General features: G+C 38.4%; 1 protein-coding gene across 2 annotated transcripts; it reads left to right on the top strand.

The window, feature by feature from the left end:
- The first annotated feature begins 9,142 nt into the window (after positions 1-9,142).
- On the top strand, positions 9,143-16,827 carry LOC104607681 (transcription factor TGA9-like). Of its 2 annotated transcripts, XM_010273362.3 has the most exons (13): positions 9,143-9,477; positions 9,675-9,798; positions 9,988-10,079; positions 10,389-10,465; positions 10,723-10,944; positions 11,894-11,938; positions 12,120-12,179; positions 12,307-12,384; positions 12,499-12,559; positions 12,773-13,044; positions 13,505-13,744; positions 15,654-15,796; positions 16,479-16,827. In XM_010273362.3, exons 2-13 carry the CDS (start codon positions 9,698-9,700, stop codon positions 16,564-16,566), a joined length of 1,479 nt encoding a protein of 492 aa, XP_010271664.1. In that variant the 5' UTR covers positions 9,143-9,477; positions 9,675-9,697; the 3' UTR covers positions 16,567-16,827. The 2 variants fall into 2 exon arrangements, with proteins under 2 accessions (XP_010271664.1, XP_088754528.1); XM_088898402.1 differs by lacking the exon at positions 9,675-9,798 and having other exon boundaries at positions 9,147-9,477.
- Positions 16,828-26,401: the final 9,574 nt, after the last annotated feature.

The following is a 26,401-nucleotide window of genomic DNA, read 5'->3' as shown; positions in this document are numbered from 1 at the left end:
TAAATAAAATATTATTATATTAATAAACACATATTATGATTTGTTGAAATAAATAATTATTTATTATTAAATTAATAATATTATTATTTATTTTTATTAATGTTTTTAATAATATTAAATTAGATGACAATAATGAGAGCATTAATGTCATTTCATCACCTTTGAAATGTATCTGATTCTGGTAAGACATGAGACCAAATTTTACTATTTTAGATGTCTTTTTTTTCTTATTAGACGTTGGAAGTAGATGCAATTTCAATGTAAGTACATGCAGTTCATTATCATCGGGACTACGGTGGGGATGTTAAAAGAAAAATGGAGAAATCTCAATCAGGACACCTCTAAAATGGCACAATGACACTTTATCAAAGTAATGTAAGGCCCACGCACTTGCGATGAGTACAGAAAGCCATCCTACACTTGCGATGAGCATGAAGCACCATCCAAAACCTGCGATGAACATAAAACACCTCCCCCGACCTGTAATAAGCAATCAGTGTCACCTGAGACTTGCAATGAACATAAAATGATATTGCAAGGGCCCAATGCACTATCAGCACCTTGCAATGAGTATGAAATGGCAACTCCTGCTGTAATGAACGAAGGATAGACCCCAAGGCTGGTGACACCCACCTATGGGAGATTAGTAATCCTTCTATTCACAACCAGCTGTGACGAGGCGCCTCAGAGGCAAACGAGCAGAACACCTGAGCACACCCGTCAGATCGAGGTCTTCCCCTTAACACGTGTCCACAGGAAAACCTATAAGGGGGCATAACCTACATACGCTACGTGAGAATCTTTAGGAGAAGGGAAATTCTTTTCTTAAAGGATCTTGCTAGACATGTGGCAAAATCCTAATGGTGTTCCTTTAATAATCGACATAAAGATAAAGATCCCCTTTCCTAATAGGAAATGTTTCCTTTTAGATCATTCTCCTTATAGCCTTGCGGTCCTCTCTATAAAAAGGGGGAATAACTCTCCCCCATGTCAGAGAACTATATAACTCTGACCCTAGAGTTTCTTAGGGGACCTCTCTCTCTTATCATCTCTTCTCTGTTCTTCTCCCACCATCCTCTACAATCAGCATTCCTCCCCACATTCTCTCTTTCATATCGTCCTCTCCAAACTTTCAAAGACTTTGACCAACCTCCATCTCCTTATGACTGCACCAACATTCAAACACCCCTTACCTCTAAAAATCAAAATTTTCATGTTAGATATCTAAAGAAGTGTTATCAAATGTGTTAGTTCTGTAGCTACAGTAGTTCGAACCAGGAGAAGAGAAGAAGAAGAAGAAGAAGAAAAAGAAGAAGAAGAAGAAGATGAAGATGAAGATGAAGAGAACAGTCAAACTTGATAGTCTAAACCCTATCAGTCGACCCTTAATATGGATTAGCCTCTAATTAGTAGTATAAAGATTAAACTGCCCCACTTAAGTATGGGACAGGAAGTCTCTATTAAAACTGCCACATAAGCACATAACTTAACAGAAATAAAATGACTAACCTACCCTTATTCGGCTAGCTCTAACACTCCCCCTCAAGCTGGAGAATATATGTCATATAATCCCAGCTTGTTACATATATAGTTCACTCTCCCTAAGCTTAAGCCTTTTGTAAACAAATCTGTCCATTGATCACCTGAGCCCACATGTTCTGTGCTTATCTCTCCATTAAGGACCTTCTCCCTCACAAAGTGGCAATCAATCTCTATGTGCTCTATTCTCTCATGAAAAGCAGGGTTAGATGAGATGTGGAGTGCAGCTTGATTGTCATAGTACAATTTCATAGGTCTATCCATGGAGAACCCAATTTCTTGTAGGAGATTCCTTAGCCATACTAATTCACATGTAGTGTGTGCCATGGCTCTGTGTTCGGCTTCAGCACTGCTCCTTGCCACAACCGTCTGCTTCTTACTCTTCCATGTCACAAGATTTCCTCCAAGAAATGTGCAGTAACCTGTAGTAGATCTTCTATCAGACACAGAGCCTGCCCAATCTGCATCTGTATACTCAGTTACTTCAACTTTTCCTCCTGGTTTGTATAATAACCCACGACCTGGAGCTCCCCTCAGGTACCTTACAATTCTAAGAACTGCATCCCAGTAAGGTATCCAAGGGTTCTGCATAAATTGGCTCACCACACTGATTGCAAAGGAGATGTCTGGTCTCGTGATAGTCAAATAGTTCAGCTTCCCCACTAGCCGTCTATACCTTCCATGATCATAAAAAATTTCCCTTGTACCACTGCTCAACTTAGCATTTGGCTCCACGGGAGTTTCAACCGGTTTTGCACCTAATAGTCTTGTTTCATCCAGCAGATCAAGAACATATTTTCTTTGGCACAGGTTTACACCTTGCCTTGATCTAGCAACTTCTATACCCAAGAAATACTTCAATGTCCCAAGGTCTTTTGTTTGAAAATGATTTTGTAGAAAGACCTTTAGTTTATTGATCCCCAATTTGTCACTACCAGTTATGACAATATCATCCACATAGACCACTAATAAAATCTTTCCAGCTTCTGAATCATAACTGAACACCGAGTGGTCAACGTGGCATTGTTTCATTCCAAAATTCTTCACTACTTCACTAAACTTCCCAAACCAAGCACGAGGCAATTGTTTCAACCCATAAATTGCCTTTTTCAGTCTGCACACCTTACCATCCTCCCCTTGAGCAACAAATCCAAGTGGTTGCTCCATATATACCTCCTCCATAAGGTCACCATGAAGGAAGGCATTTTTAATGTCAAGTTGAAACAAGGGCCAATCATACATAACTGGCAGGGAAATTAAGACACGGACAAAGTCAATCTTAGCCACTGGAGAGAAGATCTCCATATAGTCCACCCCATACAACTGTGAATAACCTTTAGCAACAAATCTGGCCTTCAGACGCTCCACACTACCATCTGGCAAGTATTTAACAGTATACACCCATTTATAACCCACAACATGCTTACCAGGTGGAAGAGTAGTGAGTTCCCTTGTGTGAGTATGCTAAAGGGCAGAGAGTTCCTCCTCCATTGCCTGCCGCCACCCAGGTGAGCTAAGAGCCTCTTGGACATTCTTAGGCATAGAAATAGATGACAATAGTGAAACAAACTGGCGATGTGAAGCGGAAAGGCGAGAGACTGAAACAAAATTGGAAATGGGATGGAGGGTACAACTACGTTTACCTTTTCGTAAAGCAATGGGAAGATCAAGTCCTGAAGGTTCAGAGACAGGAGCAATAACAGGATCCACAGACAAGGTAGAAGCTGGAGGAGGAGTCGGTGTCTATCGATGAGTATACACGTGCTAGATTAGTGGTCGTTTAGTAGGGATTTGCACTAGAGGAAGTGAATGGTCAACCCCAACTGGAACACCCGGAGTGGGATCACTGACTAGAAGAAGAAGAAGAGGAAGCACAGGTGGAGACACGGATACTTCAGGTCCCAAGAAGAAGGGGACAGACTCAAAAAAGGTGACATCAAGACAAACATAGCACTTCAGAGAAATGGTATTGTAACACTTGTACCCTTTTTGAATTCAAGAGTAGCCAAGAAAGATACACTTAATAGAGTGTGCATCCAGCTTGTCTATTCCAGGACTTAGATTGTAAACAAAGCGCACACAACCAAAGATACGAGGTGTTAATGGAAAGGGAGACAAGGTGGGGAACAAAATAGAGAAGGGAGACCGACCATGAAGAATGAAGGAGGGCATCCGATTAACAAGGAAACACGTACTAAGTACAACATCACTCCAAAATCATTTAGGAGCACTCATATGATGAAGAATAGACCGAGTAGTTTCAAGGAGATGACAGTTCTTTCGTTCAACCACCCCATTTTGTTGAGGAGTGGATGCACATGAAGTTTGATGAATGGTGCCATGCTGTTCTAAATACTGTTGAAAGGAAGTAAGAAAGTATTCACGACCATTATCTGAACAAAGAACTATGGTTGGAACACCAAATTGTGTACGTATTTCAGCATTGAATTTTTGAAAAACGGAAAATAATTCACTCCTTTCTTTCATTAAATAAATCCATATCATCCTTAAACAATCATCAATAAAAGTGACAAAATACTTGTAACCATTATAAGACTATTTTAATCGGGCCCCAAACATCTGAATGAACCAAACAAAAGGACTCAACATACGACTTTCAACTCTAGGACTGAAGGGAACACGACAATGTTTCCCATACTGACACGACTCACACTGTAAAGATAACAAATGACTCAAAGACGGAACAAGTATCTTGAGTGACTTAAGAGATAGATGTCCTAATCGACAATGCCACTGTAGAGGAGTGAGTGAAGTCTGAAGTGCAACTGACGATCCACCACCGTCAAGGTAATACAATCCACCAGCCTCATGCCCCCCACCAATCTTCTTCCACATCTTGAGATCCTGAAAAACACAAAAGGAAGGGAAAAATGTAATAGAGAAATTAAGAGACTTAGTTAATTTACTAATAGACATAAGATTGAATGGAAACTTAGGGACATATAGAACAGATGATAAAGAAAGAGAAGTCGTGTCAACATTACCAACACCACAGATGGGAGAAGATGAACCGTTGGCAAGGGTAACAGTTTGAGATGTGGAAGTTTCAGAGAGGGAAGAGAACACACCTGGAGTCCCGATCATGTGATCAAACGCTCCAGAGTCAATAATCCAGGGAGAGGGTTTGGATGACAGACAAGCTATACCTGAATGGGCAAGGGTGGCAGTAGTATGCTGTAAAGTAGTTTGGAGGAACCTCTCATACTCATCACACGGTACACTCACCATCTCCTTCCCGGAAACAGATGTAGATGTGGAAGGAGTTAGATATGTCTGTGGGTTATCACTGACATCAACCTCACCAACTATTGCATGATTGGCCCATGTAGAAGGAGGGCCATGAAGATCATAATAGAAATTCACCGAATGTCCGTCCCTACCACAATGGATACACTTTCTTATAGAGTTATTTTTTCCTTTACCACGGCCTCCCCCTGAGTCACGACCACCACCACGGCCAAATACGGAACCACCACGATCTCCTCGGGAGGCATGTCCTCCCCCTTTAGTACCATGTCCACCTCCTCTGGCTATCACAAATGTTGATCTGTCAAACTGTGTAGGATTCTCTGTAGGTCCCAAAGAAATCCTACGAAGTCATGCAAACACTTCCTCAAGTGTAGGAAGAGTAGATCCCCCTAATATTTGGGCCCTAACTAGTTCATATTTTGATTTCAACCCCACTAAGAACCTAGTGACATCTAGTTGTTCCCTCTGTTATTGTTTAACCTTAACATCTAGAGTGAGGGGATGATAGACATTGAGTTCATTTCTGAGGTTCTTCATACTGGCATAGTACTCTTCTAGGGTTTTATTCCCTTGCTGTAGATCAAAATATTCCTGATAGAGATGATATGCCCTTGTAGTATTATCCTGCCCAGAATAAAGCTTCTTGGCATGTTCCCATATGTCCTTAGTTGTATCTAAGAACATAAAGTTGGCACTTATTTTGGGTTTCATACTATTCCATAACCATGTCATGATTTGGGCATCTTCCTGTTTCCGGTCATCAAACCCTAAAGAGTTAGCAGGTGGTTTATCTTCCTTCACATGCTTCACTTTCCTCTTTGCCTTGAGAAAAACTTCCACTAACTTGGCCCATGGTACATAGTTCTCACCATTAAGTTTAATTGAAGTCATCTGCACACCCAGATAGTCAGAGGGAATCACCACACTAGGTTTCTGATCACTACGACCATCTCTAGTTGCTGCCATGATGCTCTTCCAATGCTACTTCTAATCTGAATTCCCGGTCGCCAACTAAGTATTGTTGTCAGGAGTTTGATGTTCTAGACACTACAGCAGTCCCCAAACACAGTTGATAGGTACACAAGCTTTTGTTCTTGTTCACACCACTACTGATTTCACAAAATCATGAATCACACTAACATTAATTCAGCAACTCACTAACTGCATATAAGCCCTCTTGAAGCTGCTCAATAGAGATTGAGCATCACAAGCACCACCACACAACCATAGTTGTCACACCTGGTCCAAAGAAAACATCAACTGCTGCCACTACAGTAACCCGTCATTCAATTCAGGTCACTTGTGACCAACAAAGGCTTCAAAACAACTACAAACCAACATAAAAGGGTCAAACATACCCTTACACCATTCGGCCACTGTAAACACAGCCTATTCTTGGACCTTTTTCCAAGAACCAAGGCTACAAACAACCTAGTTCTCTAGGTTCTAATCAGTCCCCACAAATTTTGAAGGCTTTCAACCCAGAAATACCAACAACACACAAAAAAAAAAGGTAACCAACCTTCGATGGAGAGCTTCAGTCGACCGTCCACTTCTGAAGTTGTTTTTTTTTTCTTTTCTTGAAAAACAATCAAGTTTTGTGCAGAGGAAGAAGGACTGAGGTGTTCTCAGACCTAGGTCAAATCAGTGTTCTCCATTTTTCAGCCCAGAAAGAAGAAAAAAAATGAGGTCACGAACAGAAAGGAGCGGGTCACGAATCTGTGAGGAGATTTAGAGAGCAACGTCCTGCTTTGATACCATATTAGTTCTATAGCTATAGTAGTTCGAACCAGGAGAAGAGAAGAAGAAGAAGAAGAAGAAAAATATGATGATGATGACGAGAACAGTCGAACTTGATAGTCTAAACCCTATCAGTCGACCCTTAATATGGATTAGCCTCTAATTAGTAGTATAAAGACTAAACTGCCCCCACTTAAGTATGGGACAGGAAGTCTCTATTAAAACTGCCACATAAGCACATAACTTAACAGAAATAAAATGACTAATCTACCCTTATTTGGCTAGCTCTAACAAAATGCATCCTTACTGTTGATACAAATTCCACCTTCCCTCTAAAAAGCAATGTTTCTCAGCCGTTTCAATGTTCTCAAATCCCACCCTATACTCTACCAACTTATGGTGGCTTGGTTGGTAGGATCACTCATTGTAGTAGAGACTTGGGATCAAAACCTGTTACCACCAAGGTTGAGGGTTAAAGGGATGGGGATGGACTACCATCGTTGTGTAACTCCATGAAGAAAAAAAAATAAAGGAAAAACTATCCACCCTACTCTTGTGACGTTTGGGAGTAATAGATCATTTTTCTCTCAAAGGAACTGGTTGAAGAATTACAAAAGAGCTAATATGGTATCATCTATTATAAAACTAAAAGTTTTCTAAACTAGGGTAGCTTGTAGGTCTTTTCAAGTATATTAACAAACGGCTTACCGAAAAAAAGGTATATTAATTAACAAACTATTCTATATGATCACCAAACTGACAGAAGACCCAAACTTCAGAATAATGCCTTCTTTTCCCATGCAATTTTTTAACATCCCAGAAGACAAATTTGGGAGACAAGCCTATAAATTGCACCTTAGAAGTAGCTATATCCATGGCAGGAGTAAAAGTTGAAAAAAAAAAAAACAAAAACTTGGCACTAGTACTCAGCACTACCTGAGAAAGGAAAGAACTAGCATGCATGAAGGAGCTTTATCTGAAATCTGATGATCAATGAGGGAAGGAATCATGGCTAAAAGTTACCAACATTTGGAGTTCTGGTTTGAGTTAGTCATGGAGTCATTATTTGAATTGGGTCCCTCCCTACAAGTCGTTTTATTTTAATTGAAGCATGATCTTTCACAACAGTGAGAGGTCAAAGGGCCAAGATTCTTTACAATTTAAAATGTCTTCTGTGGAGAAAATGCCAACATCTCCGGGGACAATAAAGAATTTTGGTGCTTGAAATCAAAATTAGAAAGGAAAGCAAGTTGCTATAGTATAATCCAATATAATATAATTCATCCATAAGATGGTATGCTTCTGTTTCCATGTTTTTCTCAAGAAGCAAGAAATTGGGTGAATCTAGTCTAACAACCCCAAGACATAAACAATAATGCCAGAGATATATTAGATTTGCTCCTGGTAAATCAACGACCACCTTTCCCTACTTGTGGAACCCTGAATTAAACTAGTTGGGTTTTAAGAGAATGAAATATTTATAGAATCCTTAATCTAAGAGAGCCTTCCATACTAAGAATATGTAAAATATGCAACTAATTAGTGGTCAGCTCAAATATATATAGGCTTACCTAATCCCTGAATAGTTCTCCATTTGAAATGAACTTTCTCCTTCTTATATTCTGTGTTTTTGTTAGCCAATCATTGATCTCTAGGGAATAATTGGTGGAGGGCTCATCACCTACAAAGGGTTGTTGATGAATTCAGCATAAAATACTTGTACCAACCTCCCAGTGAGAGAGAGGCCATGGGTCCATGCCCTAAAGCTAGAGAGAGAAAGAGAGATTAATTAAAAGGGTCTCCCCCACAAATAAGATTTGGAAATCCACAACCAGCAACAGTAGGAATCTAATAAAATTTAATGGTTTCTTTCTCTCTCTAGGCAATTTGTAGGGTTTTCTCCTTAAAAAAACAGTCTTGGATATCCATAACATATACCTCATACCTAATGTAGGAATAGGACCCAATGTGAAACAAACTGGGAAAATCCATGTAGCCTTGGACCTGTGCACAAGGGTCCCTTGAAACAAATTTCTAGTTAAGGAATGGAATCATTTTGGGGCATGGTTTTAGGTATTGACAAGGAATGGATGCTGACCCATCAACAAAAGGGATAATACCGAACAAACCCATCTCAATGGCAGGATTGAGTGGTTTTGCTTGTGCATGATTGTTCTAATGTTTCGGTTGAGACTTGAGAGGCTATAAACCAAAATTAGAAAAAAAAAAATTGTTTCCTCAAAGGCCCTGAGTTGTCAAAGTAAAACTCATCATTTATGAAGTATGAAAGATCAATTTCCTTCTCTTTCCTTTTCCTTTTTTATAGAAGGAATCAAGGAAAACCTTGTATCATCTCACATTAAATGTTGAATTATTTATTAATTTAATTTTCTTCCATGAGAATACTTAAACTTCTGAGGACCCCATATAAGAGCCAATAAGAAAGTATAGCCGGTTAGGGGAGTGGAGCAGGAATCAGTGATTCAATGATTCTGGTGGTTTCCTGATAAAAGACCCTATTTATTTTATTGTTTATTATAATATTTTTTACTTCTTTTTTTTTTCTTTTCAAACAACCGCACGCTTGCTTGAGAGTTGAGACCAGTCTGAAAGGACAAGATCTTCTATACCATGAAAGAGTTTAAATCTGATCATGATATTTACTTCAGAGGGTGATAAAGCAACCCAACAGAATAAGGCTTCTTCACACATACACAGGAGAGAGAGAGAGAGAGAGAGAGAGAGAGGGAGAGAGAGGTGCAAGATAAGAGTGGTGCACAAAAAATAAAAACTGGAATAATCCTCGTCAGCCAAACTCGAAAAGAAAGTTGTAATCTTCTGTTTTCTCTGGTGTGCTCTTTTCAGTTCAGCTGTGCTCTACAAGAGGAGTTGCTCAGAGGTCTTGAAGAAATCTGAGCTACACAAATGGTAGGAGAAATTAATATTGATTCTGCATCTCTATTTCCTCCCTTAAACACCCTTCTTTTGCATTTGTTCTACCTTTGAAGATGATTTGCCTAAAGATTTTCAAAGTCAAATTGATGATAAACCACTGGAGCTTTGATTTTTTTCTCTTATCTTTATCTAAATCAGTTCTCTATTATTATTATTTTTTTCTCTGTAAGATGGTTTAAGAAGAAGGTTTTGCATGGCGAGTCATAGATTTGGAGAAAATGGTCTGTCTGCAGATTCTGGATCTTCAAACTACCCTACCTTTCATGGCATCAGCCATCCCGTCACCAATTACATGTATTTTTTTCAATCCTTTTATTGATCTCCTCTATCTTATCCTTTATTATATGGTTTAAAAATCATAATTTCCAAGTATCCTTCAATAGGTTTTCTTCCTTTACTCGTTCCTTGCTCTCTTGTTACAAACACTTTATTTTTGAGAAAAACCAGTTTTCTCTTACATGAGTTATGGGTTTCTATGTTCAGTAATCAACAGGAATCTGCTTTTGATTTGGGAGAGTTGGAAGAGGCAATTGTGCTCCAAGGAGTTAAGAGCAGAAACGATGAAGCCAAAAGAAGTAGGTCTCTCTATTATTTTTACCTTTTTGTGATGTTTGCTAAGCATAACCCAACTCAGAGAGAGAGAGAGAGGTTTGAATTAGTCTATAGAAGCCTCAGGGTGGCTTGCCTTTTCCAACACAGTAATCATTCTCAGGCAGAAAACTTCAATGGCATGAAGCGTCATACATGGAAACCTAACTTCTTAGCCTGATTTACTGACTCTTAACTGCAGAAAAGGAAATCAATTTTCGCCTTTGATATGGCTTGAAGATTTGGGAGTCTTTATTTGATGATGCTCAAGGATTCTGCTTTTGTGATTCTTGCAGCTTTTTTACCAGCCAGGCCAGCTGCTACTCTGGAAATGTTCCCCTCGTGGCCAATGAGATTCCAGCAAACTCCAAGAGTAGTTTCTTCCCCCTTTGACTATTTTCTTTTCCTACGTCTGTTTTCATCAACCTCGATGGCAATCACAAAAACTGCAAGATATCTCTCTCATTTTTTCCTACAATGTGATTCTGAGAACATCCTTTACTTCTTTAATTGAATTTCTAATCTGGGCTCTGATATGCCAGTGGGAAATTTATATTTGTAAGGTGACTCTGATGATTCTTTTTGATGATTTTCAAATACCCAATTGATTATCTTATTCTTCTAATCCAGGGTAGTTCGAGATCAGGAGAGAGTACTGATTCAGGGTCTGCTCAGAATACTTTTTCCTTCCAAACCGATTCTCAGTTGGAGCCTGAATCTCCCCTCAGTGAAAAGGCATCAAATCAGGCCATTGACCAGAAACCGCTGCAGCAACATCACCAAATAGAGATGGCAAATGACACTTCAAAAACAGGGGCATCACCAATTCAACAAGCCAAACCATCAGAAAAGGTTATTCACTGCTACAGCTCTCTAACAATCTCTTCTTCTCTCACCAAATCCCAAAGCTCAGGAAAAGGTGTCATTTGAGCTACGACCTACTGTTATAGGCTTGATTTTACCTGTACACATAAAAGGACACAAATCCCAACAACCCTGAGAGAATCAATCAAAGCCAGACTTGTCCAGCAAACCAGCTTTACGGTTGGTTTTCTGATAAAAACCTGACATCTTAAAAAACAAGTTCCAAAGCCATCACTGTTCCATAAGTTATTCTTCAAAATAATGCCTTATAACTTTCTGTATGTTTTGGATTGTTAGATTCATGTCTCCATCTTAAAAGCTTGAATCACACATTCCGAGAAAAAGCAAGGAAGGAAGAAACTTCAGCCTAGTGAAGGATAGCAAAGATCCTCATAACCCCAGAAAAGCCAGAATCTTTATGAAGTTTTTTTTTTGACAAATGCTATTCTTTAACTGTTTGTTGTCTCAACTCTCAAGATCTGGAGCTATACCAAAAGAAAATGTGTTTTTGCAATTATCCCTAGCTTCCCAGATATTCTCATACCCATTTGCACCTCCCCTCGCCCCAAAAAAAGTATGGTTGCATCCAAATTTCTGAAAAGAAAATCTTGAAATTTACATGCATGAAACATTAGTATACTATTTTCTCTTCAATTCTCTTGGACATTTTAAAGTCTTAAAACCGATCTTCTGAAAATCAAATTTCTGAGTTTCGACCTTCTAAACAAGTAAACTTGCACCATATCAGTAACTGCTGTATACTGTAGATCTCTTAATAGCTAGTATTTAGTAGCCACAAGGGGTCCTCAGTCTAAACTCTCCATTTTCTCCTGAGACAAAAAACCTGCCTAGAAATTGCCCCCAAAAGCTCTTTTTTAAGCTTTGATTGACTATTGTTAAATAACACAATTTATTTCTCTTTTTTAAAATGTTGCAGAGAAGGGGTGCTGGTTCGGCTTCAGAGAAAACACTCGATGCAAAGGTCATGAAAACGAAGTCAGAGATAGATTTAGAAGAAAAAGCAAATAAATAAATGAATAAACTCTCTTTGGTTCTCTTACGTTGTGTTGGATTCAACCACACTCTTTAACTCTTTCAATCTCAGACTTTTAAGCTGATATTATTAACCTCTTTTTTTTTTTAATTTTCGGTTGTTGTTTCAGACTCTAAGACGTTTGGCACAGAATAGAGAGGCAGCAAGGAAGAGTCGACTTAGGAAGAAGGTGGGTCAGATTCAGACGATCGCTTTGTTGCCGGAAAACATTAATTCAGGTTGACTTCAAGAAAAAAGAAATAAAAAATCAGATGCCCATTTTCCTTTTTTTATCTTCAAATATTTTTTCCTGGCAGGCTTATGTACAGCAGCTAGAGACTAGTAGAATAAAGCTTACTCAGTTAGAGCAGGAGCTTCAACGAGCGAGATCTCAGGTTCTAACAATTTCCTGTTATTTTAATTAGATTAATAATATTATTTTATAAATTTGCACAGAAATTACTAATTCAATTTTTCTTTTTTTTTCTGTTGAATTTGATGGTGATTAGGGTCTCTTCTTATCAGGAGCCGGTGGTGCAGCAGGTGGGAGTGGGACTATCATCAGCTCAGGTGAGTTCTTCCATCTTCCGGTTCATAGAATTACAATAATATCCTTCCTTGATGTGATATTTACGTGAAATCAGAGATTACTAGATTATTTCTGGCAATCTTCGAAATGACTAAACTACCCCTTCAATCTTCTCTTCCTCTGAAGGGTAAATATACAGCAATTTGTTCAGTCTGAACTCTGAAGATCAAAAATTCTGCGTTGTTTTCATGCAGGAGCTGCGATGTTCGACATGGAGTACGCGAGATGGTTAGAGGACGATCAGAGGCACATGTCGGAGCTCCGGACAGCTCTCCAGGCACGTCTGTCGGACGGCGACCTCCGAATAATATTAGACGGGTATCTCGCACACTACGACGAAATCTTCCGGCTGAAGGGGATCGCCGCAAAATCCGACGTCTTTCACCTTGTCACCGGAATGTGGGCAACTCCGGCCGAACGCTGTTTCCTCTGGATGGGTGGATTTCGGCCGTCTGAACTCATCAAGGTCCAAAACCTGTACAATTTTCTTTTGGAGGGTATTTAAGTCTTTTTGTATGTTTTGAACCGGTCATACCTCCATTATGTGCCCAGGACTTACGAGGGGTTCATTGGTAGTTTCTTGAAAATGGAAGAGCAATTTTTCAGGTTTCAGCTCAGGGTCTAACTCTTGCCGAGAAGGTTTGAGGAGACATTCAAAGTTTCAAACCCTGACTGAAAGAAACTGACTGAACCTTTTTTTGGTCCTCCAATGACGTCTTAATTACAGTTATACCATCATTTCACGTAACAGTTGACATTTAAATGACCAAACTACCCCTACACTTTTCAAAATGCCAAAAAGTTTTTTTATCTTGCGCTGCATGGTTCCTCGCTTGTTTACGTTCTTTTCTTCTTTCTTCTCCTCTGAAGTCTAGTCTGTACTGTTTTCCCAGACTGAGATTTTTCTTCTGTCTTTTAATGGTCAGATACTATTGCCCCAGTTAGACACATTGACGGAGCAGCAATTCATGGGCATATGCAGCCTCCAGCAATCCTCGCAGCAGGCGGAGGAGGCTCTCTCTCAAGGTCTAGAGCAGCTCCAGCAGTCTCTCGCCGACACCGTCGCCAGCGGGTCGCTTAGCGAGGGGACCCACGTCGGGAACTACATGGATCAGATGGCCATGGCACTGAGCAAGCTATCCAACCTCGAAGGCTTCGTTCGACAGGTAATTAACCAGACTCTCCAAACACAAACAGAACGGTTATTTGCAATTCAAACCCTCCTACTCCTGATCTTTCAAGCTTCAGCAATGGTGGGAAGTAGAACTTCCGGTGTTCTTCTAGAAAGTACTGAGGCAAACGTAGCTTCATATCATGAAGTAGGTGCCAGATTCCGGCCAGAATTCTAGCTTACAGTTGAAGTGATCTCTCTCTCTCTCTCTCTCTGAGGATGGAGATTGATTGAGATAAGACTTATACAAAGGAAGAAAGAAGGAAAGGAAGGGTGAGAGGCAATAATGGACTTTGTTTGTTTTAAACGACCTAATCAACAGGCCAAGAGAGCAGCCAATAATACTTAGATGGGGTGGTTCATCATTATTCATCAAGCGAAGCCAAACAAGGTCGTCATACTTTTACCTCACGAATCATTCTCTCCTAATCTGACAGAACTTTTAGGCCAATAACTTCTTGCCATGTGGTAAAAGAAAAGTGTGACGTTTTCAGGGGAGTTTGCGTGTAGGGTGGACAAGTACATGTGGTCAACCCTTTAGAGATTAGACTTCAATATTTCAGAACTCCTCATGGAAGTAAAATGTGTAAAACTATTCCCTATTCCTGGAGAGCCAATCACGATGCGACACCACATCTAATGCATAAACAACTAGTGAAGTTCTTTTGGGAGGTAGTTATCTTAGTTAAATGACCAAAATGCCCTCCTCCCAGCCCTAAGTTATCAAGCAATCGATCAAAGCTCACGTTAAGTGTTGCCTTGTTCCATGGACAGTGGGGGATCTGCCACATCATCCTTCTGGGGCCCCGCCCTTCTTCATGACAAGGTCATAGATGAATGGGCAGAAGGGTAATCTTACTTGAGAAAGTCAAATACTAATATTTTTTTTTTTACTTCTTTAGAAGCAATTGGATGTCATTGTCTAGACAAAAGCCACAGAAATTTCATAAGGGAAGAGGTCTCTCCCCAAATGTCTATGGCTAGGTCATGATGTAATGTGAGGTTGTAAAGGTATCAAGGGACCATTCCACATAGCACCTTGGGATGTGGAAACCCTAACCATACCCATCAGCAAGATTAAAATATTTTTGAGAGCTAAATTGGACATGATTATTAAATTAAATAGAACAATAATAAATGAATAGAATATGGACATTTCTTATTCCTTTATCCATCTTTAGAATAATCCAAGCCTCACAAATAGGGACAACTTCATGGGTTTCAACCCTTTTGAAATTTTTATCTATATTTAGGGTTTGTGCCCATTTCATCTTCCAGTGAGGACCCATTTCAACATGATCAGAAAGCTAATTAGATGAACTTGATAGCTGTATTAGAGATCAATCATTTTAATCTAGGACAGGTATCTGTAAAGTGTATGTAGTCCATAACCACTCAATCCCTCATCTGCCTTTATAGCTGGTTTGAAACAAAATGATTGGCCTCACAGCTCATAAAACAGCAATCAAATTCATTTAATCCGATCTCTTTCAGTATTTGTTGAAGGATCAGTGGGTTTGTGCCCATCTCATCTTAGCACCTTAGGATGTAGAAACCCTAACCATACCCATCAGCAAAATTAAAATATTAATGAGAACAAAATTGGACATGACTATTAAATTTAATAACCCAATAAATAAATGAACAAAAACTAAGCATTCTTAATATTCTTTTTTCATGATTGGAAGAGTCCAAGCCCCACAAACAAAGAAAGCTTCCTTGGTTTCAACCCTTTTGAAATTTTTATTTAGGGTTTGTGGACCCATTTCAATATATATTGATGATGGATCAGTGGGTCTGATCCAATAATAAATTAACAAATATGTCTTCATCTGTGTAGATTTGTATTGATTATTTCTTTGTCTTGGTAGATGCTGGTTTTAAGATTTTTTTTTTAATTGTAGGCTGATAATTTGAGACAGCAAACTCTTCATCAAATGCGACGGATATTAACCATTCGACAAGCGGCACGATGTTTTCTGGCCATTGGGGAGTATTACGTCCGATTAAGAGCTCTCAGTTCCCTGTGGACATCTCGGCCTCGAGAGTATGATCTAATTTCTAATACTATTATTTTGCCCTATTGTAGGTTTTGTTTGGATAAGCTTGGGGATTTGTGCTTTTAAAGCTCAAAAGCATAAAGCCTCGATTTTATGCTTTGTATTTTGGACTTAAAAGTGTTTTCACCTTATATAATTCTGTTCTTAAAAGCAATTATTGAAGAATGTTCAAAATACTTTTTGGCACAATTTTGTTTTTCACTGCCAAAAGCTTATCCAAACTAAGCCTTAATTTCATGGTTTGTTGAGATCACTTATTCTGCAAAACAGGACACAAGTGATCAAATAAAAAACAAACCACTCTATCGTGTATGTCTTATTGGGGTCACAGGAAAATGCTACAACTATAATCACAGCAATGATACCGAAAAGATCTGATATTAAAGAGTTTTGACCAATCAAAACACCTTATGAATTTTGATGAATATTACATAATTGGTCACCAATATCATCAGGGTTTAACCAACATCTTGAAATTTTAATTAGGTGAAAATATATGTAAATCACTTTATTAATTTAGGATCTTTATTATATTACTTATGCTGCATTTGGCATTCCTTAAGACTTATCTTCTTTTGCTATTAAAAAAGCCTTAGCCACATAATTAAGGCATTTCTTTTGCTACTGATATGTATTAAACTAACACAATTTCAATTGCTTTTGAAATAGGAACTGGATCAGCGACGACAATTCAAGCCAGACAACAATGGAGATACAAATGGTTCCGCCCTGCCATAACCCTTTTTCAACCTTCTGATTGAATTCTAGAGTTTACGAGAAAGACAATTGCGGCAAGTCTCCTGTTTGCTGCTCCCTAGCCATTGAAGAAGAGCTTCTTCTTTTTCTTTTCTCTTTACTTCTTTCCTTGTAATGGTTTCATATCAATATGCTGTTACAGAAATGTATATCAATTTCATGCGCCTTCAGCTTCTAATTAATCACAGAAGGCAGGGTTTAAAATATTGATATGCACAATACCAAAGATCAAAAGTATTGAAAATTATCTGTGCATAGTCTACCATATGTATTGGTTCTCAAACCCATCAATACACTAAGGCCATGTTTGGGAGTGCTTAAGATTAAAATAAGAGCTTATTCAAATAAGCACTTATTTGCATTTGGCCCCCAATTTTTTCAAGTGCTTATTTTATATTGAACCTTTGGTAGTCTTTTTCTCTGATAAGCACTTAAATAAGCATTTGTTACTATTTTGTCCTTTATTTTCTTTTAAATTTTTAAAATATACCTTTTGAAAGCATTTTTTACAAAAGCACTTTTATAAAAATATTTTTAAGAAAGTACTTTTATGAAAGCATTTTTACAAAAGTACTTTCATAAAAGTACTTTCATAAAGTGCTTTCGTAAAAGTACTTTCATAAAAGCACTTTCATAAAAGTACTTTCATAAAAGTGATTTCATAAAATTACTTTTATAAAAGTGCTTTCATGAAAGTATTTTCATAAAAGTGCTTTCATAAAATTACTTATGTTGAAGTGCTTTTGTAAAAGTACTTCCGTAAGTGCTTTCATAAAAGTACGCTCGTAAAAGTGCTTCATGAAAGTGCTTTTGTAAAAGTAATTTTTTAAAAGTACTTTCATAAACGTACTTTCGTAAAAGTGTTTTCATAAAAGTACTTTTATAAAAGTGCTTTCGTAAAAGTGTTTTCATAAAAGTACTTTTATAAAAGTGCTTTCGTAAAAGTGTTTTCATAAAAATAATTTTATAAAATTCAACTATGGATAAATTTATAAGTGGTATTTTAAAATTAAATTAGGGATAATTTTAGAAGAAAAAATTGAATAAGTGCTTATTGTATAAGCACTTTAAAAAAGCTAGAAAGTTGGACTTAAATAAGTACTTATTTTGGGCTTATTTCCCAAATATCAATAAGTGCTTAATCGGATCAGATAGGGGGGTGATTCGAATCCAGTCCGATTTCTGATCGGATCCTATTATCCGACCCGATCTAAAGATCTGAATAAGGGGTGATCCGAATTTGACCAAATAGGATCGGATCTGATCATGATCTGATCCATTTGCACCCCTATTTAGATGTATAATGTGGGTCGTGGTCATATTGTAGTGGGCTATGTCAGGTCGAAATGTGAGCCTGGGTGGGTTGTGCCTACCTGGCCCGAAACCCCTCAAAAGGGAAGCTTGGTATGGCCCATGGCAAGGGCCTAGGAAGGTTCATGCCGATTTGGGCCAGGTCGTTGGTATACAATTTTTCATTGAAAATATGAAAACAAAAATAATGAAAAAGTGAAAATAAAGTAACAAAATAGATAATAGATTGAAAAAATAAATCCTAGAATTTTATTCTATATGAATTTGATATATATAATTGTTTATATATGTAATTTAAAAATTATAATAAATTAAATTTAAATTATATAAATTGAAAATAAAAATTGTTATATATACACACTCCACTAATAACCCCCTCCCTAAAGGTGGTCGTAAGAATCAAATCCACGTCTATGCTGGAGCCAATCAGCTAACATCAGCTAACATACTACCAAAGCCACCCCACATCTGGTATATATATATATATATATGTGTGGATTGTGTCATGCCGTGTTGGGCTGAGCGAACCACCTAACATATTAACAAAGCCACCCCACATTTGGTAGATAGATATATATGTGGATTGTCATGCTGTGTTGGGCTGCAGACCGTGCCAGAATGGCCCACTTTATCGTATTGTGCCATACTGGCCCATGGGCTCAAAACCCAAACCAAAGTTTATAAAATCAGACTAGAGAGGGAATGGTTGCCCGGGTTAGCAGTTTGCTAACTAAATTAAAAAACAAAAAATAGTCAAAAACCGTTGCTCGGGTAGACGGTTCAACTGCCTAGGTTAGCAGTTCGCTAACTAAATTAATGATTTTTGTCCAAAAAGTGGTTATGGGGTGAAACAGAACTGGTCAGGTGATCGGTTCTTGGTTTTTCCAGCCATTCTGGTTTTAAAAACACTAACCTAAACCCAGCCCACAGCTGCCCACTTTACTAGGAATAGTAATAGGAGAGGATTCGGGCAAGAATCATATTCCCCGTCCATCCCCGCCAAATTTAAAAGTTGTCCTCCATTCTTAATCCCTAATGGAGTCGGATTCCTTGTAACTAAATCCCCAAAATTTTTTAATGAACAGTATTTTTGAAAAATAAATTTATTTAAAATAATAAAAAAATTTAAAATATAAATAATATTATATATAAGTGGGTTGATGCTGTTTTTCTTTTTTGTTTTTTAGTTGATATTTTCACCATGCAAGAACAAATAAGAGGAGTGATGGATGCTGTATTGTGTTCTCCTCATGAGTCTTTGAATAAAAAACTGGTCCAAAAACAAAGCAGATATAAAAACAGATGGAAACAAAAAACCAAAAAAAAAAGGTGGTTGGGGAGTGCTGGTTGTTCTCAATTAATTGATAGAGTGGTTACTAAGAAGATTAATCAAATAAGAAAGGACGAGGAAAATCGGGATAGAAAGGAGAAAAATATTCTGAAATTTTTCTTTCTTTAATTGCTAACTTGGAAACATGAGGAAAATAATTACAACTTGCATATAAATAATAGAGAAGGAATCGTTACCATTTAATAAATGTAGATTAGAGAGATAAGACTTAATCAACGCCAATGCATTTATTGATTTATGAAAATAGAGTATTCATGATAAAGGGGATTTGTTGTTGGATTCTTGAGACTGATTTTTTTTCTTTTATTTTTTTCAATTGAGGCATGCAATAGTGAGGGCACCCACGACAACAGCAATGAGATCGATGCCTTTCTAAGATGCCACGTGTTTAATTTATGAAAATCAGGACTCACCCACCATGCAATTGTATGTATTTGCAAAAGTTTGAGCAAAACCAATGAGCAAAATCAAACTTTAGGTCCAGTTTGGAAGGAGTACAAATAGTAGAGTACAAAATATTGTATTTTGTATTATTTTATATGTATTTGTATAGTATACATTTGTATTTGTATCATTGTTTTCAAAACCGGACAGGAAAAACTGGAAACTGGTTATTTGATCGGTTTCGTTTTCCTCTAAAACCATTTTTTCCCTTAAAACCGTTGATTTTGGTCAGCAAACCGCTGAACTGGTCGGTTAACCGTTCAAACGGTTTTGACCATTTTCTAATTTTTTAATTTCTTTTTAAATTTTTTTATTTTTTTTGTCAGAATGAGTTGGCCATTCAGGTCAAACGATCAGACCATTCGATCCGATAACCGGACCCCTGACTGGTTTAGTCACCGGTTCATTTTTAAAAACCATGATTTGTACTCCTACCAAATTGAGCCTTATGAAAAAAGTTTGAAGGAAAAAGATAGGGAAAGATAAAAAACTTTTACAAGGCTTTTCCCTACTTTTTCCTTCAAACCAAACACAGCCTAAATTCCTCTAATTTCTGTATTCCACACAGCCAGTTCCGCCCTCTATTCCATTTTCATCATTGATCCATAATCCATACTTGGATATTAGACTTTTCATGGGCTCACAAATTAATTTAAGCCCAACTGTAAAATAATCTCGGGCTGGCGAACATGAGAACACGGCTTCAAATCTGAGAATAGCGACTTTGTGCGAAAAATGCTATGTTTGTATTTGTTTTAGGTGTAAATTCAGTTTTACATCATGAGAAATATAAATCAGTTTAGTTGTCGATGAAAATTGGGATTAGTAGATTTTGAAAATTTACACCAATCATGTTTGATTGTGAAGGTGTAAATTCGGTAAGATGGGAGTCGACACAGTAGATAAAGATGGTACTGCTGCATTCAACTATAGTGTCAACATAGAATGGGAGATACTGTAGTCGACACAGAATAGGGAGTGCTGAGAGCATTGTCTTGCCATCGCTGGTTTTAATCGAATATAGGTCTGAGTTCGTTGCTGCGACAGGGGATCGTGCTATCAGGAGAAGTTTCACGTGGTCACTGCTACAATCGATTCTATTTGCCTAGCAGAGGGAACAGATTTTATGTGATGGTTTCAGGGAGGCGAAGATCAAAGTGAAGAAAGAGGAAGGATTGTCGTTCTGCGTTCGTCTCGAAGGAGAAGATGATATACAGTGTCTTCGGGTGATTTCAACGATTCAAAAAAATAGAACAGAGGAGAGGTCGGAGGTGGTTGCAGTGGCGGTGACAAAACAGAAAAAGAAAAAAAGGGGAAGAAGAGGAAGAGAGAAAGAGAAGAGAGAGAATTGCAAATCTGTCGCTGCCACCCTGGGTTCAGATCTGCCGCTGCAACAAGTTGCAGCATCTGGTTCAGGCCAACTTCATTCGTGTGTAGAAGTCGAGAGGCGAGAGAGGGCTTCGTTGATGGGGACGAAGAGGGTTTCTGTTATTGGGAAGGTTGAAGGGTCAGTGGTGAAGAGGACTCCACCCAGTTGTCAAAATCGCCGGTGCCGATCTGAGTTTTGCCGGTGCCAAAATCTCATATTAGATGTTTGACGGAGATGCATCGGCACCAATGAGAAAAAATGATGGTTAAAACAGAGAGGAAGAAGACATTAGGGTGAGAAGAGTATGATAGAAGTCAGGTGAGTTTTAGTTTTACATCCTTAATTTCGATGTATATTTTATGTCGATTATCGGTGTAAAGAAATTCAAAAACGAGTCTTACACTAATTTATGGTATAAAATTGTTCTTTTCAAACATGCGTAAAATCAAACCGGAGTGTAAAATTTACCCCGGTTCAATTTTCCATTTCAAACAAACGTGGTCTATGGAAAAAATTGAAGTTCATCTAAATCCTCAAAATTTCATCTCTGCTAGACCTGTTCAAGGGCCAGGCTCCGCGCCCAATTTTTTATTATGTTACGCTCAGACTTCGAGTTGGACCTATTCAAATTTTGACAAAAAACCAAACCTGAACCCGGCTCATGAATATGTCTCCATTAATGTAAGCTTGTTTTACACTGTCTGTCCCAAACCGAGACAAAGGAAAGGGTTTTGTAAAGTTGACAACTGAAAATAGACTAAACAGCGTTCCTGGAGCCGACCCATATAGTTGGAACACGATGAACTGAATTTTCAAAATTTAGATATTTCGTTCTGATTTTATGGATGCTGGAAGTAGATTTACATGGAAAGAATTACCCTTTAATTTTGGTTCAAATTGGAGTAGAAAACTTATGTAGTTACTTGAGATCTAATTAATTAGATCAAGAAATAAATTACCGAAAAATATAAGAAAAAGAGAGAATAATAAGAAAACAGTTGTTTTTTAAACTAATTCTGAAATTTCACTGCAATTTCTTAAAAATAAAAATTCCGTTTTGAGCCAGGTCAATTCACAGATCAAAACCAAATTTCACATCAGACTAAATCGAGTTGGTTTGGGCTAAAGTGCAGTAATGGCAGCCCCACGACTCTTTACCATTCAGGATCTGCTACTAACAAAACGTGTAATATGAGCGCTATAAAGCACAATCAAGAAGTAAAGACATGACACATCAGTATCTGTACTGTTATAGTTACTACATTAGGCTGTGTTTGGTGGCAGTGAAAATTTACTTGCATTATTACAAATGCATGGGAGTGCAAATGTAAAAAATGCAAATTCTTGTTTAATTTTGCTTTGGATCTTACTTTCTTCTGCTTCATGTCTTAATGTACTTCATTTGTATTCCAATCAAATAAAATAAGCTAAAATTTGAAACAAAAAATAGGTCAAAATTTACACTCAAATCATTTGCACTGTCATGGTTTTGCATCAGTGCAAATGTATTTGCATTACAATCAAATATAGCTTTCACGGGGTTAGGTCTGCAAAAGAAGAAACCCGTGCAGTGTTCAGGCCGTGTACAATCAGAACAAGCCTGATTTGTTAAAATGGCCATGTGTCAGCCCGATGAATGGCTCCACCAAGGTTAATGGCACTAGATCATGACCTCGCAGCCCATGGCCTATGCTCTCTATGGCTCTTGTTAGTCCATAGGAGGCGCCTCTTATGTGTCAAAGGGAGAATGCCATGATGAGAGGCAACTATGTGCCGATGGTGTGAGGCACTTGTTGTGCTAACAATGTGAAGCATCTATTGGGCTTGAGAACACACTCGTGCGTTGTGAGCAACGAGGTAGCTCGATTAGCTTAGACATGGGGCTAGCAAGGTGTAGGGACATGCTTGGGCTAGACCCACATGGAAAGCCTCCCTTTCATGTGTGTTGTGCAGTGTCTTGACAAAATACTTTTCAGATTAAACCTACCTCCTTTTCTAGCTCCGATTTTGTGTAACCTCAATTACTAATTGGAAACAATCTATCTCATTCAAATTGCACATTGAACTTTTGATATATGCATCCCAGTCGCAATCCAAGGAAAAAGGATAAAAAAAAGATCAAACAGTCCATGCATTGTCCCCATAAGTGTGTATATGTCTATGAGGAACCCTAGTAGCCATGCTAGCCATTAACCAGAGCCACCTCGCAAAGGGATGTTGGTCTATAGAGTGCCAAGGTCAAGCACCTAAGGAGGTTGACCACCCCTCCTCAAAGAGTACGTTAAGCTTTTGGAGGTCTACCAATAGGAAACATCACTTTTCCAAAAAATCATATCAGCGATATTTATGATAGTGCCACTAAACATAAACCTACCAAACGTGGGTAAGGCTAAGCCTGTGTTAGGTTGTGATAGGCTCCCCCACTCAACCCGTTGTTGTCTTAACAACAGTTTTTTTGGCAATGGGCCTTTGTGTCCCAATTCATCCATGTGTGCTCTAGTTTAGGGCCGCCTAGTTAGCCCGGGTCTCACTTATGTTGGTATCCATGTAAGGGATCGGAACCATTTCACCATGCCGACCTACTTAGACTTCACCAATTGTGTTCAGGTTACTCAAACCGTGCAATGGATATGCCCTCTAAATGTGTGTATGGCTCTTGAAGATATGTGTGTAATGCTTCACAGAGGTTCGCCTCGTGTTCTCTTTATCCCAAGGCTCGACCATCTTCTTGGTAGCTTTTCGGTGGTGCTACCAAACACGATTTGATAGGTTTTCTCCTATTGTTTCCATAGTGTCCTGGGAAACCCTTTCACCATGCTAGCTTGCAGACTTCAAGATACTCAAACATAGGCATGGCTTATGCTCTTTTGGCCCTCGAAACTACACTTCACCTCGTTGGTTTGGGCTATCTCTTCGTTCTGGGGGGCCCCAATATTTTCTGCCTCAAAGATCCGACCACAATATGTTTGTGTGATGACAACTTTTACCCATGATGTTGTCGAATATGCACCCGCCTGTGTGATGTGTTGTTGTCATTGCGAATGTTCTACCTTGATGTGATGGGCATGTCATCCGATGCAATGTCAATGCTATGCCACCATGCTCCAGCGACAAGTGCACCCACATTCCTAACATTCCAATATTGTGTCTTTAACTGAGGACCCTTTTAGGTGCAAAGCTACCACCTTAGTGATATTCCTTGACCAACCGCCAGTACAAACCAAATTCTAACTGTTGTCCTCGCCTTAGTAGTGCCTTTGGCAAGCTATAGAATAATGGCTCATCTATCATGAAACTAAGCATCTGTTTGGCATCGATGTCATTGCTCCAAAAAACGGTGACACATCAGTGCTACATCGAAAAAAAACAATGCCCCAAGAAATGCTTGTTTGTTTGAAACTGTTTTTCGATAAAAAATGGTGTTCCAAGCCATGCCTTGGAATCGAGAAGGCATGGTTTGGAGCAACGCCAAATTTGGCGCTTTCTCAAATTGTAGCTTATTGTTGCCAATGAGGACATGATGTGGTAGTGTCGTGGACTTCATATAATGGGTACCAGTGCTGAAAACAAACATAGAGTGTTGGTACCAAACATAAAGTGCTGTTATTTCTCCAAGAAACGTCCTACCTGGCAACAATGTTTCCAAACAAAAAAAAGACATTGTTTTCTCAAAAAACAAAAAATCGTAATGCATCTGCAGCATCGATGCCAAACATATACTAAGATGTAGGTGCACCACCCACACCTCACCAAAATAAACAGTGACTGATGTTCGTGAGGAAGCATGGCACTCCCCCACTCAAACCACCACAATATGCCTTCTAGAGATGGTCCATGTGTCTGCCCCTGCATGAACACTACTTCGGGGTCACTGGAATGGGGACATGATGATTGGCCTCTTGCCTGACATAATGTGTGATACTTGCTTGAACCCTGTTTAATAGGTGTGCTAAGGGACCACACCCCACAATGTGATGCTTGTTGTGATGACCGCTCTAATCTATCTTGTTGATTTGATACCAACTACGGCAGTAGTTAACTAATGTGCTCTAATACAGGGCTAGTCATTAGGGCCCTGTGCAGCACCCGAATGCATCAAGTAAGCTTAGGCGACAAAACAACAATACAAGAAAAAACAACAAGATGGCACACGAATTAGTCAAAAAGGCTATTTATATTACATAAAATGGTGGCAAGCACAAACACAGAAGTTTGTGTCGAGGAGACTCCGTGCTTAACCTTTACACGGTATTGACACCACTCAACTACCTACCTCCCCTCAAAGAATTAAGTTGAGCTTTTGGAGGAGTAACAGAAAGATACATCATACATTTTGAAAAATCATACCACTAATTACAAAAATGCCATTGACATTCCCCCTTATAAAATACATAGATAGCCCCATCCAAGACACACTCATGACACACTGAAAGTGTGTTGCAACCATGGTGGATGGCACTTGAGGGTGTGGCGAAGAGTTCCCTTGTGACATTAGGCTCAATTTGGAAGGAGTATAAATACAAATATATAAAATGCAAAACCTTGTATTTTGTATCTATTTGTACTGTACATTTTTGTATTTGTATTCCTTCTAAACTGAGCCTTAGCAGAAACACACATCTTGATAGTAGCAACTTCGGGCTAATCAAAATTTATGAGACCACATAATTTCATGCAAATCATCTGGTTGGAATATATGAATCCAAATCTTCTACCCACAATACACTACAGTTGTACATTGGGAACATCTCCCAACGAATTGTAACATATAGACAGGGAAGATGTTCCCAATTTATAGCTATAGTGTTCTGTAAGTGGGTGTGGGTAGGAGACCCGAGCTCGGAATGTATACTCTATAAGGGTGTTCTTAAAAAACCAATCCAAACCAAGAAAATCGAACCAATTGATATAATATATATATACATTTATTTATAAAATATATATTATAACCGTGAGCACATATTACATTGTAGGTAGAATGAGAACAAAAATTTGAACCAGTAGCTTGGAGAAGTCTGAACTCATGGAGATCCCATAGCATGAACTACTTTTCCATCTTAGGAAGTAGAAAAAGTGTGTAGAGTTGGAAAGCATTACATGTTTCTTTTTAGCAAGGAAAAGAATCTTAGCAACAAAAACAATCAATGCCATTAATCAATAGTGTTCAATGAATGATATGCAGTGTATTTACAAATTGGATAATAGACCACAGAATTAATTTTCCTAAACCCTGGAGCAATCATAATTCATGTTGTGAATGTTTTAGCATTGCATGCATTTACAGCTACCACTCAAATAAAGACCTTACTAAAGACATTCCTGGTTGCATGTATAGGTAGGGTGAGTAAGGCTACGAAGGGG

This window comes from Nelumbo nucifera, chromosome 2, assembly GCF_055504915.1.
Source record: "Nelumbo nucifera cultivar China Antique chromosome 2, China Antique-T2T, whole genome shotgun sequence".
Taxonomy (NCBI): Eukaryota; Viridiplantae; Streptophyta; class Magnoliopsida; order Proteales; family Nelumbonaceae; genus Nelumbo; species Nelumbo nucifera.
The sequence above is the reverse complement of the archived record's forward strand: the minus strand, read 5'-3'. Positions and strand labels throughout refer to the sequence as shown.

Bases quoted from the DNA above. Each gene is read 5' to 3' on its own strand.
- LOC104607681 (XM_010273362.3), top strand. From the start codon at position 9,698: ATGGCGAGTCATAGATTTGGAGAAAATGGTCTGTCTGCAGATTCTGGA. The intron at 12,560-12,772 runs GTGAGTTCTTCC...GTTTTCATGCAG, and splicing joins TGGGACTATCATCAGCTCAG to GAGCTGCGATGTTCGACATG. The intron at 13,745-15,653 runs GTAATTAACCAG...TTTTAATTGTAG, and splicing joins TCGAAGGCTTCGTTCGACAG to GCTGATAATTTGAGACAGCA.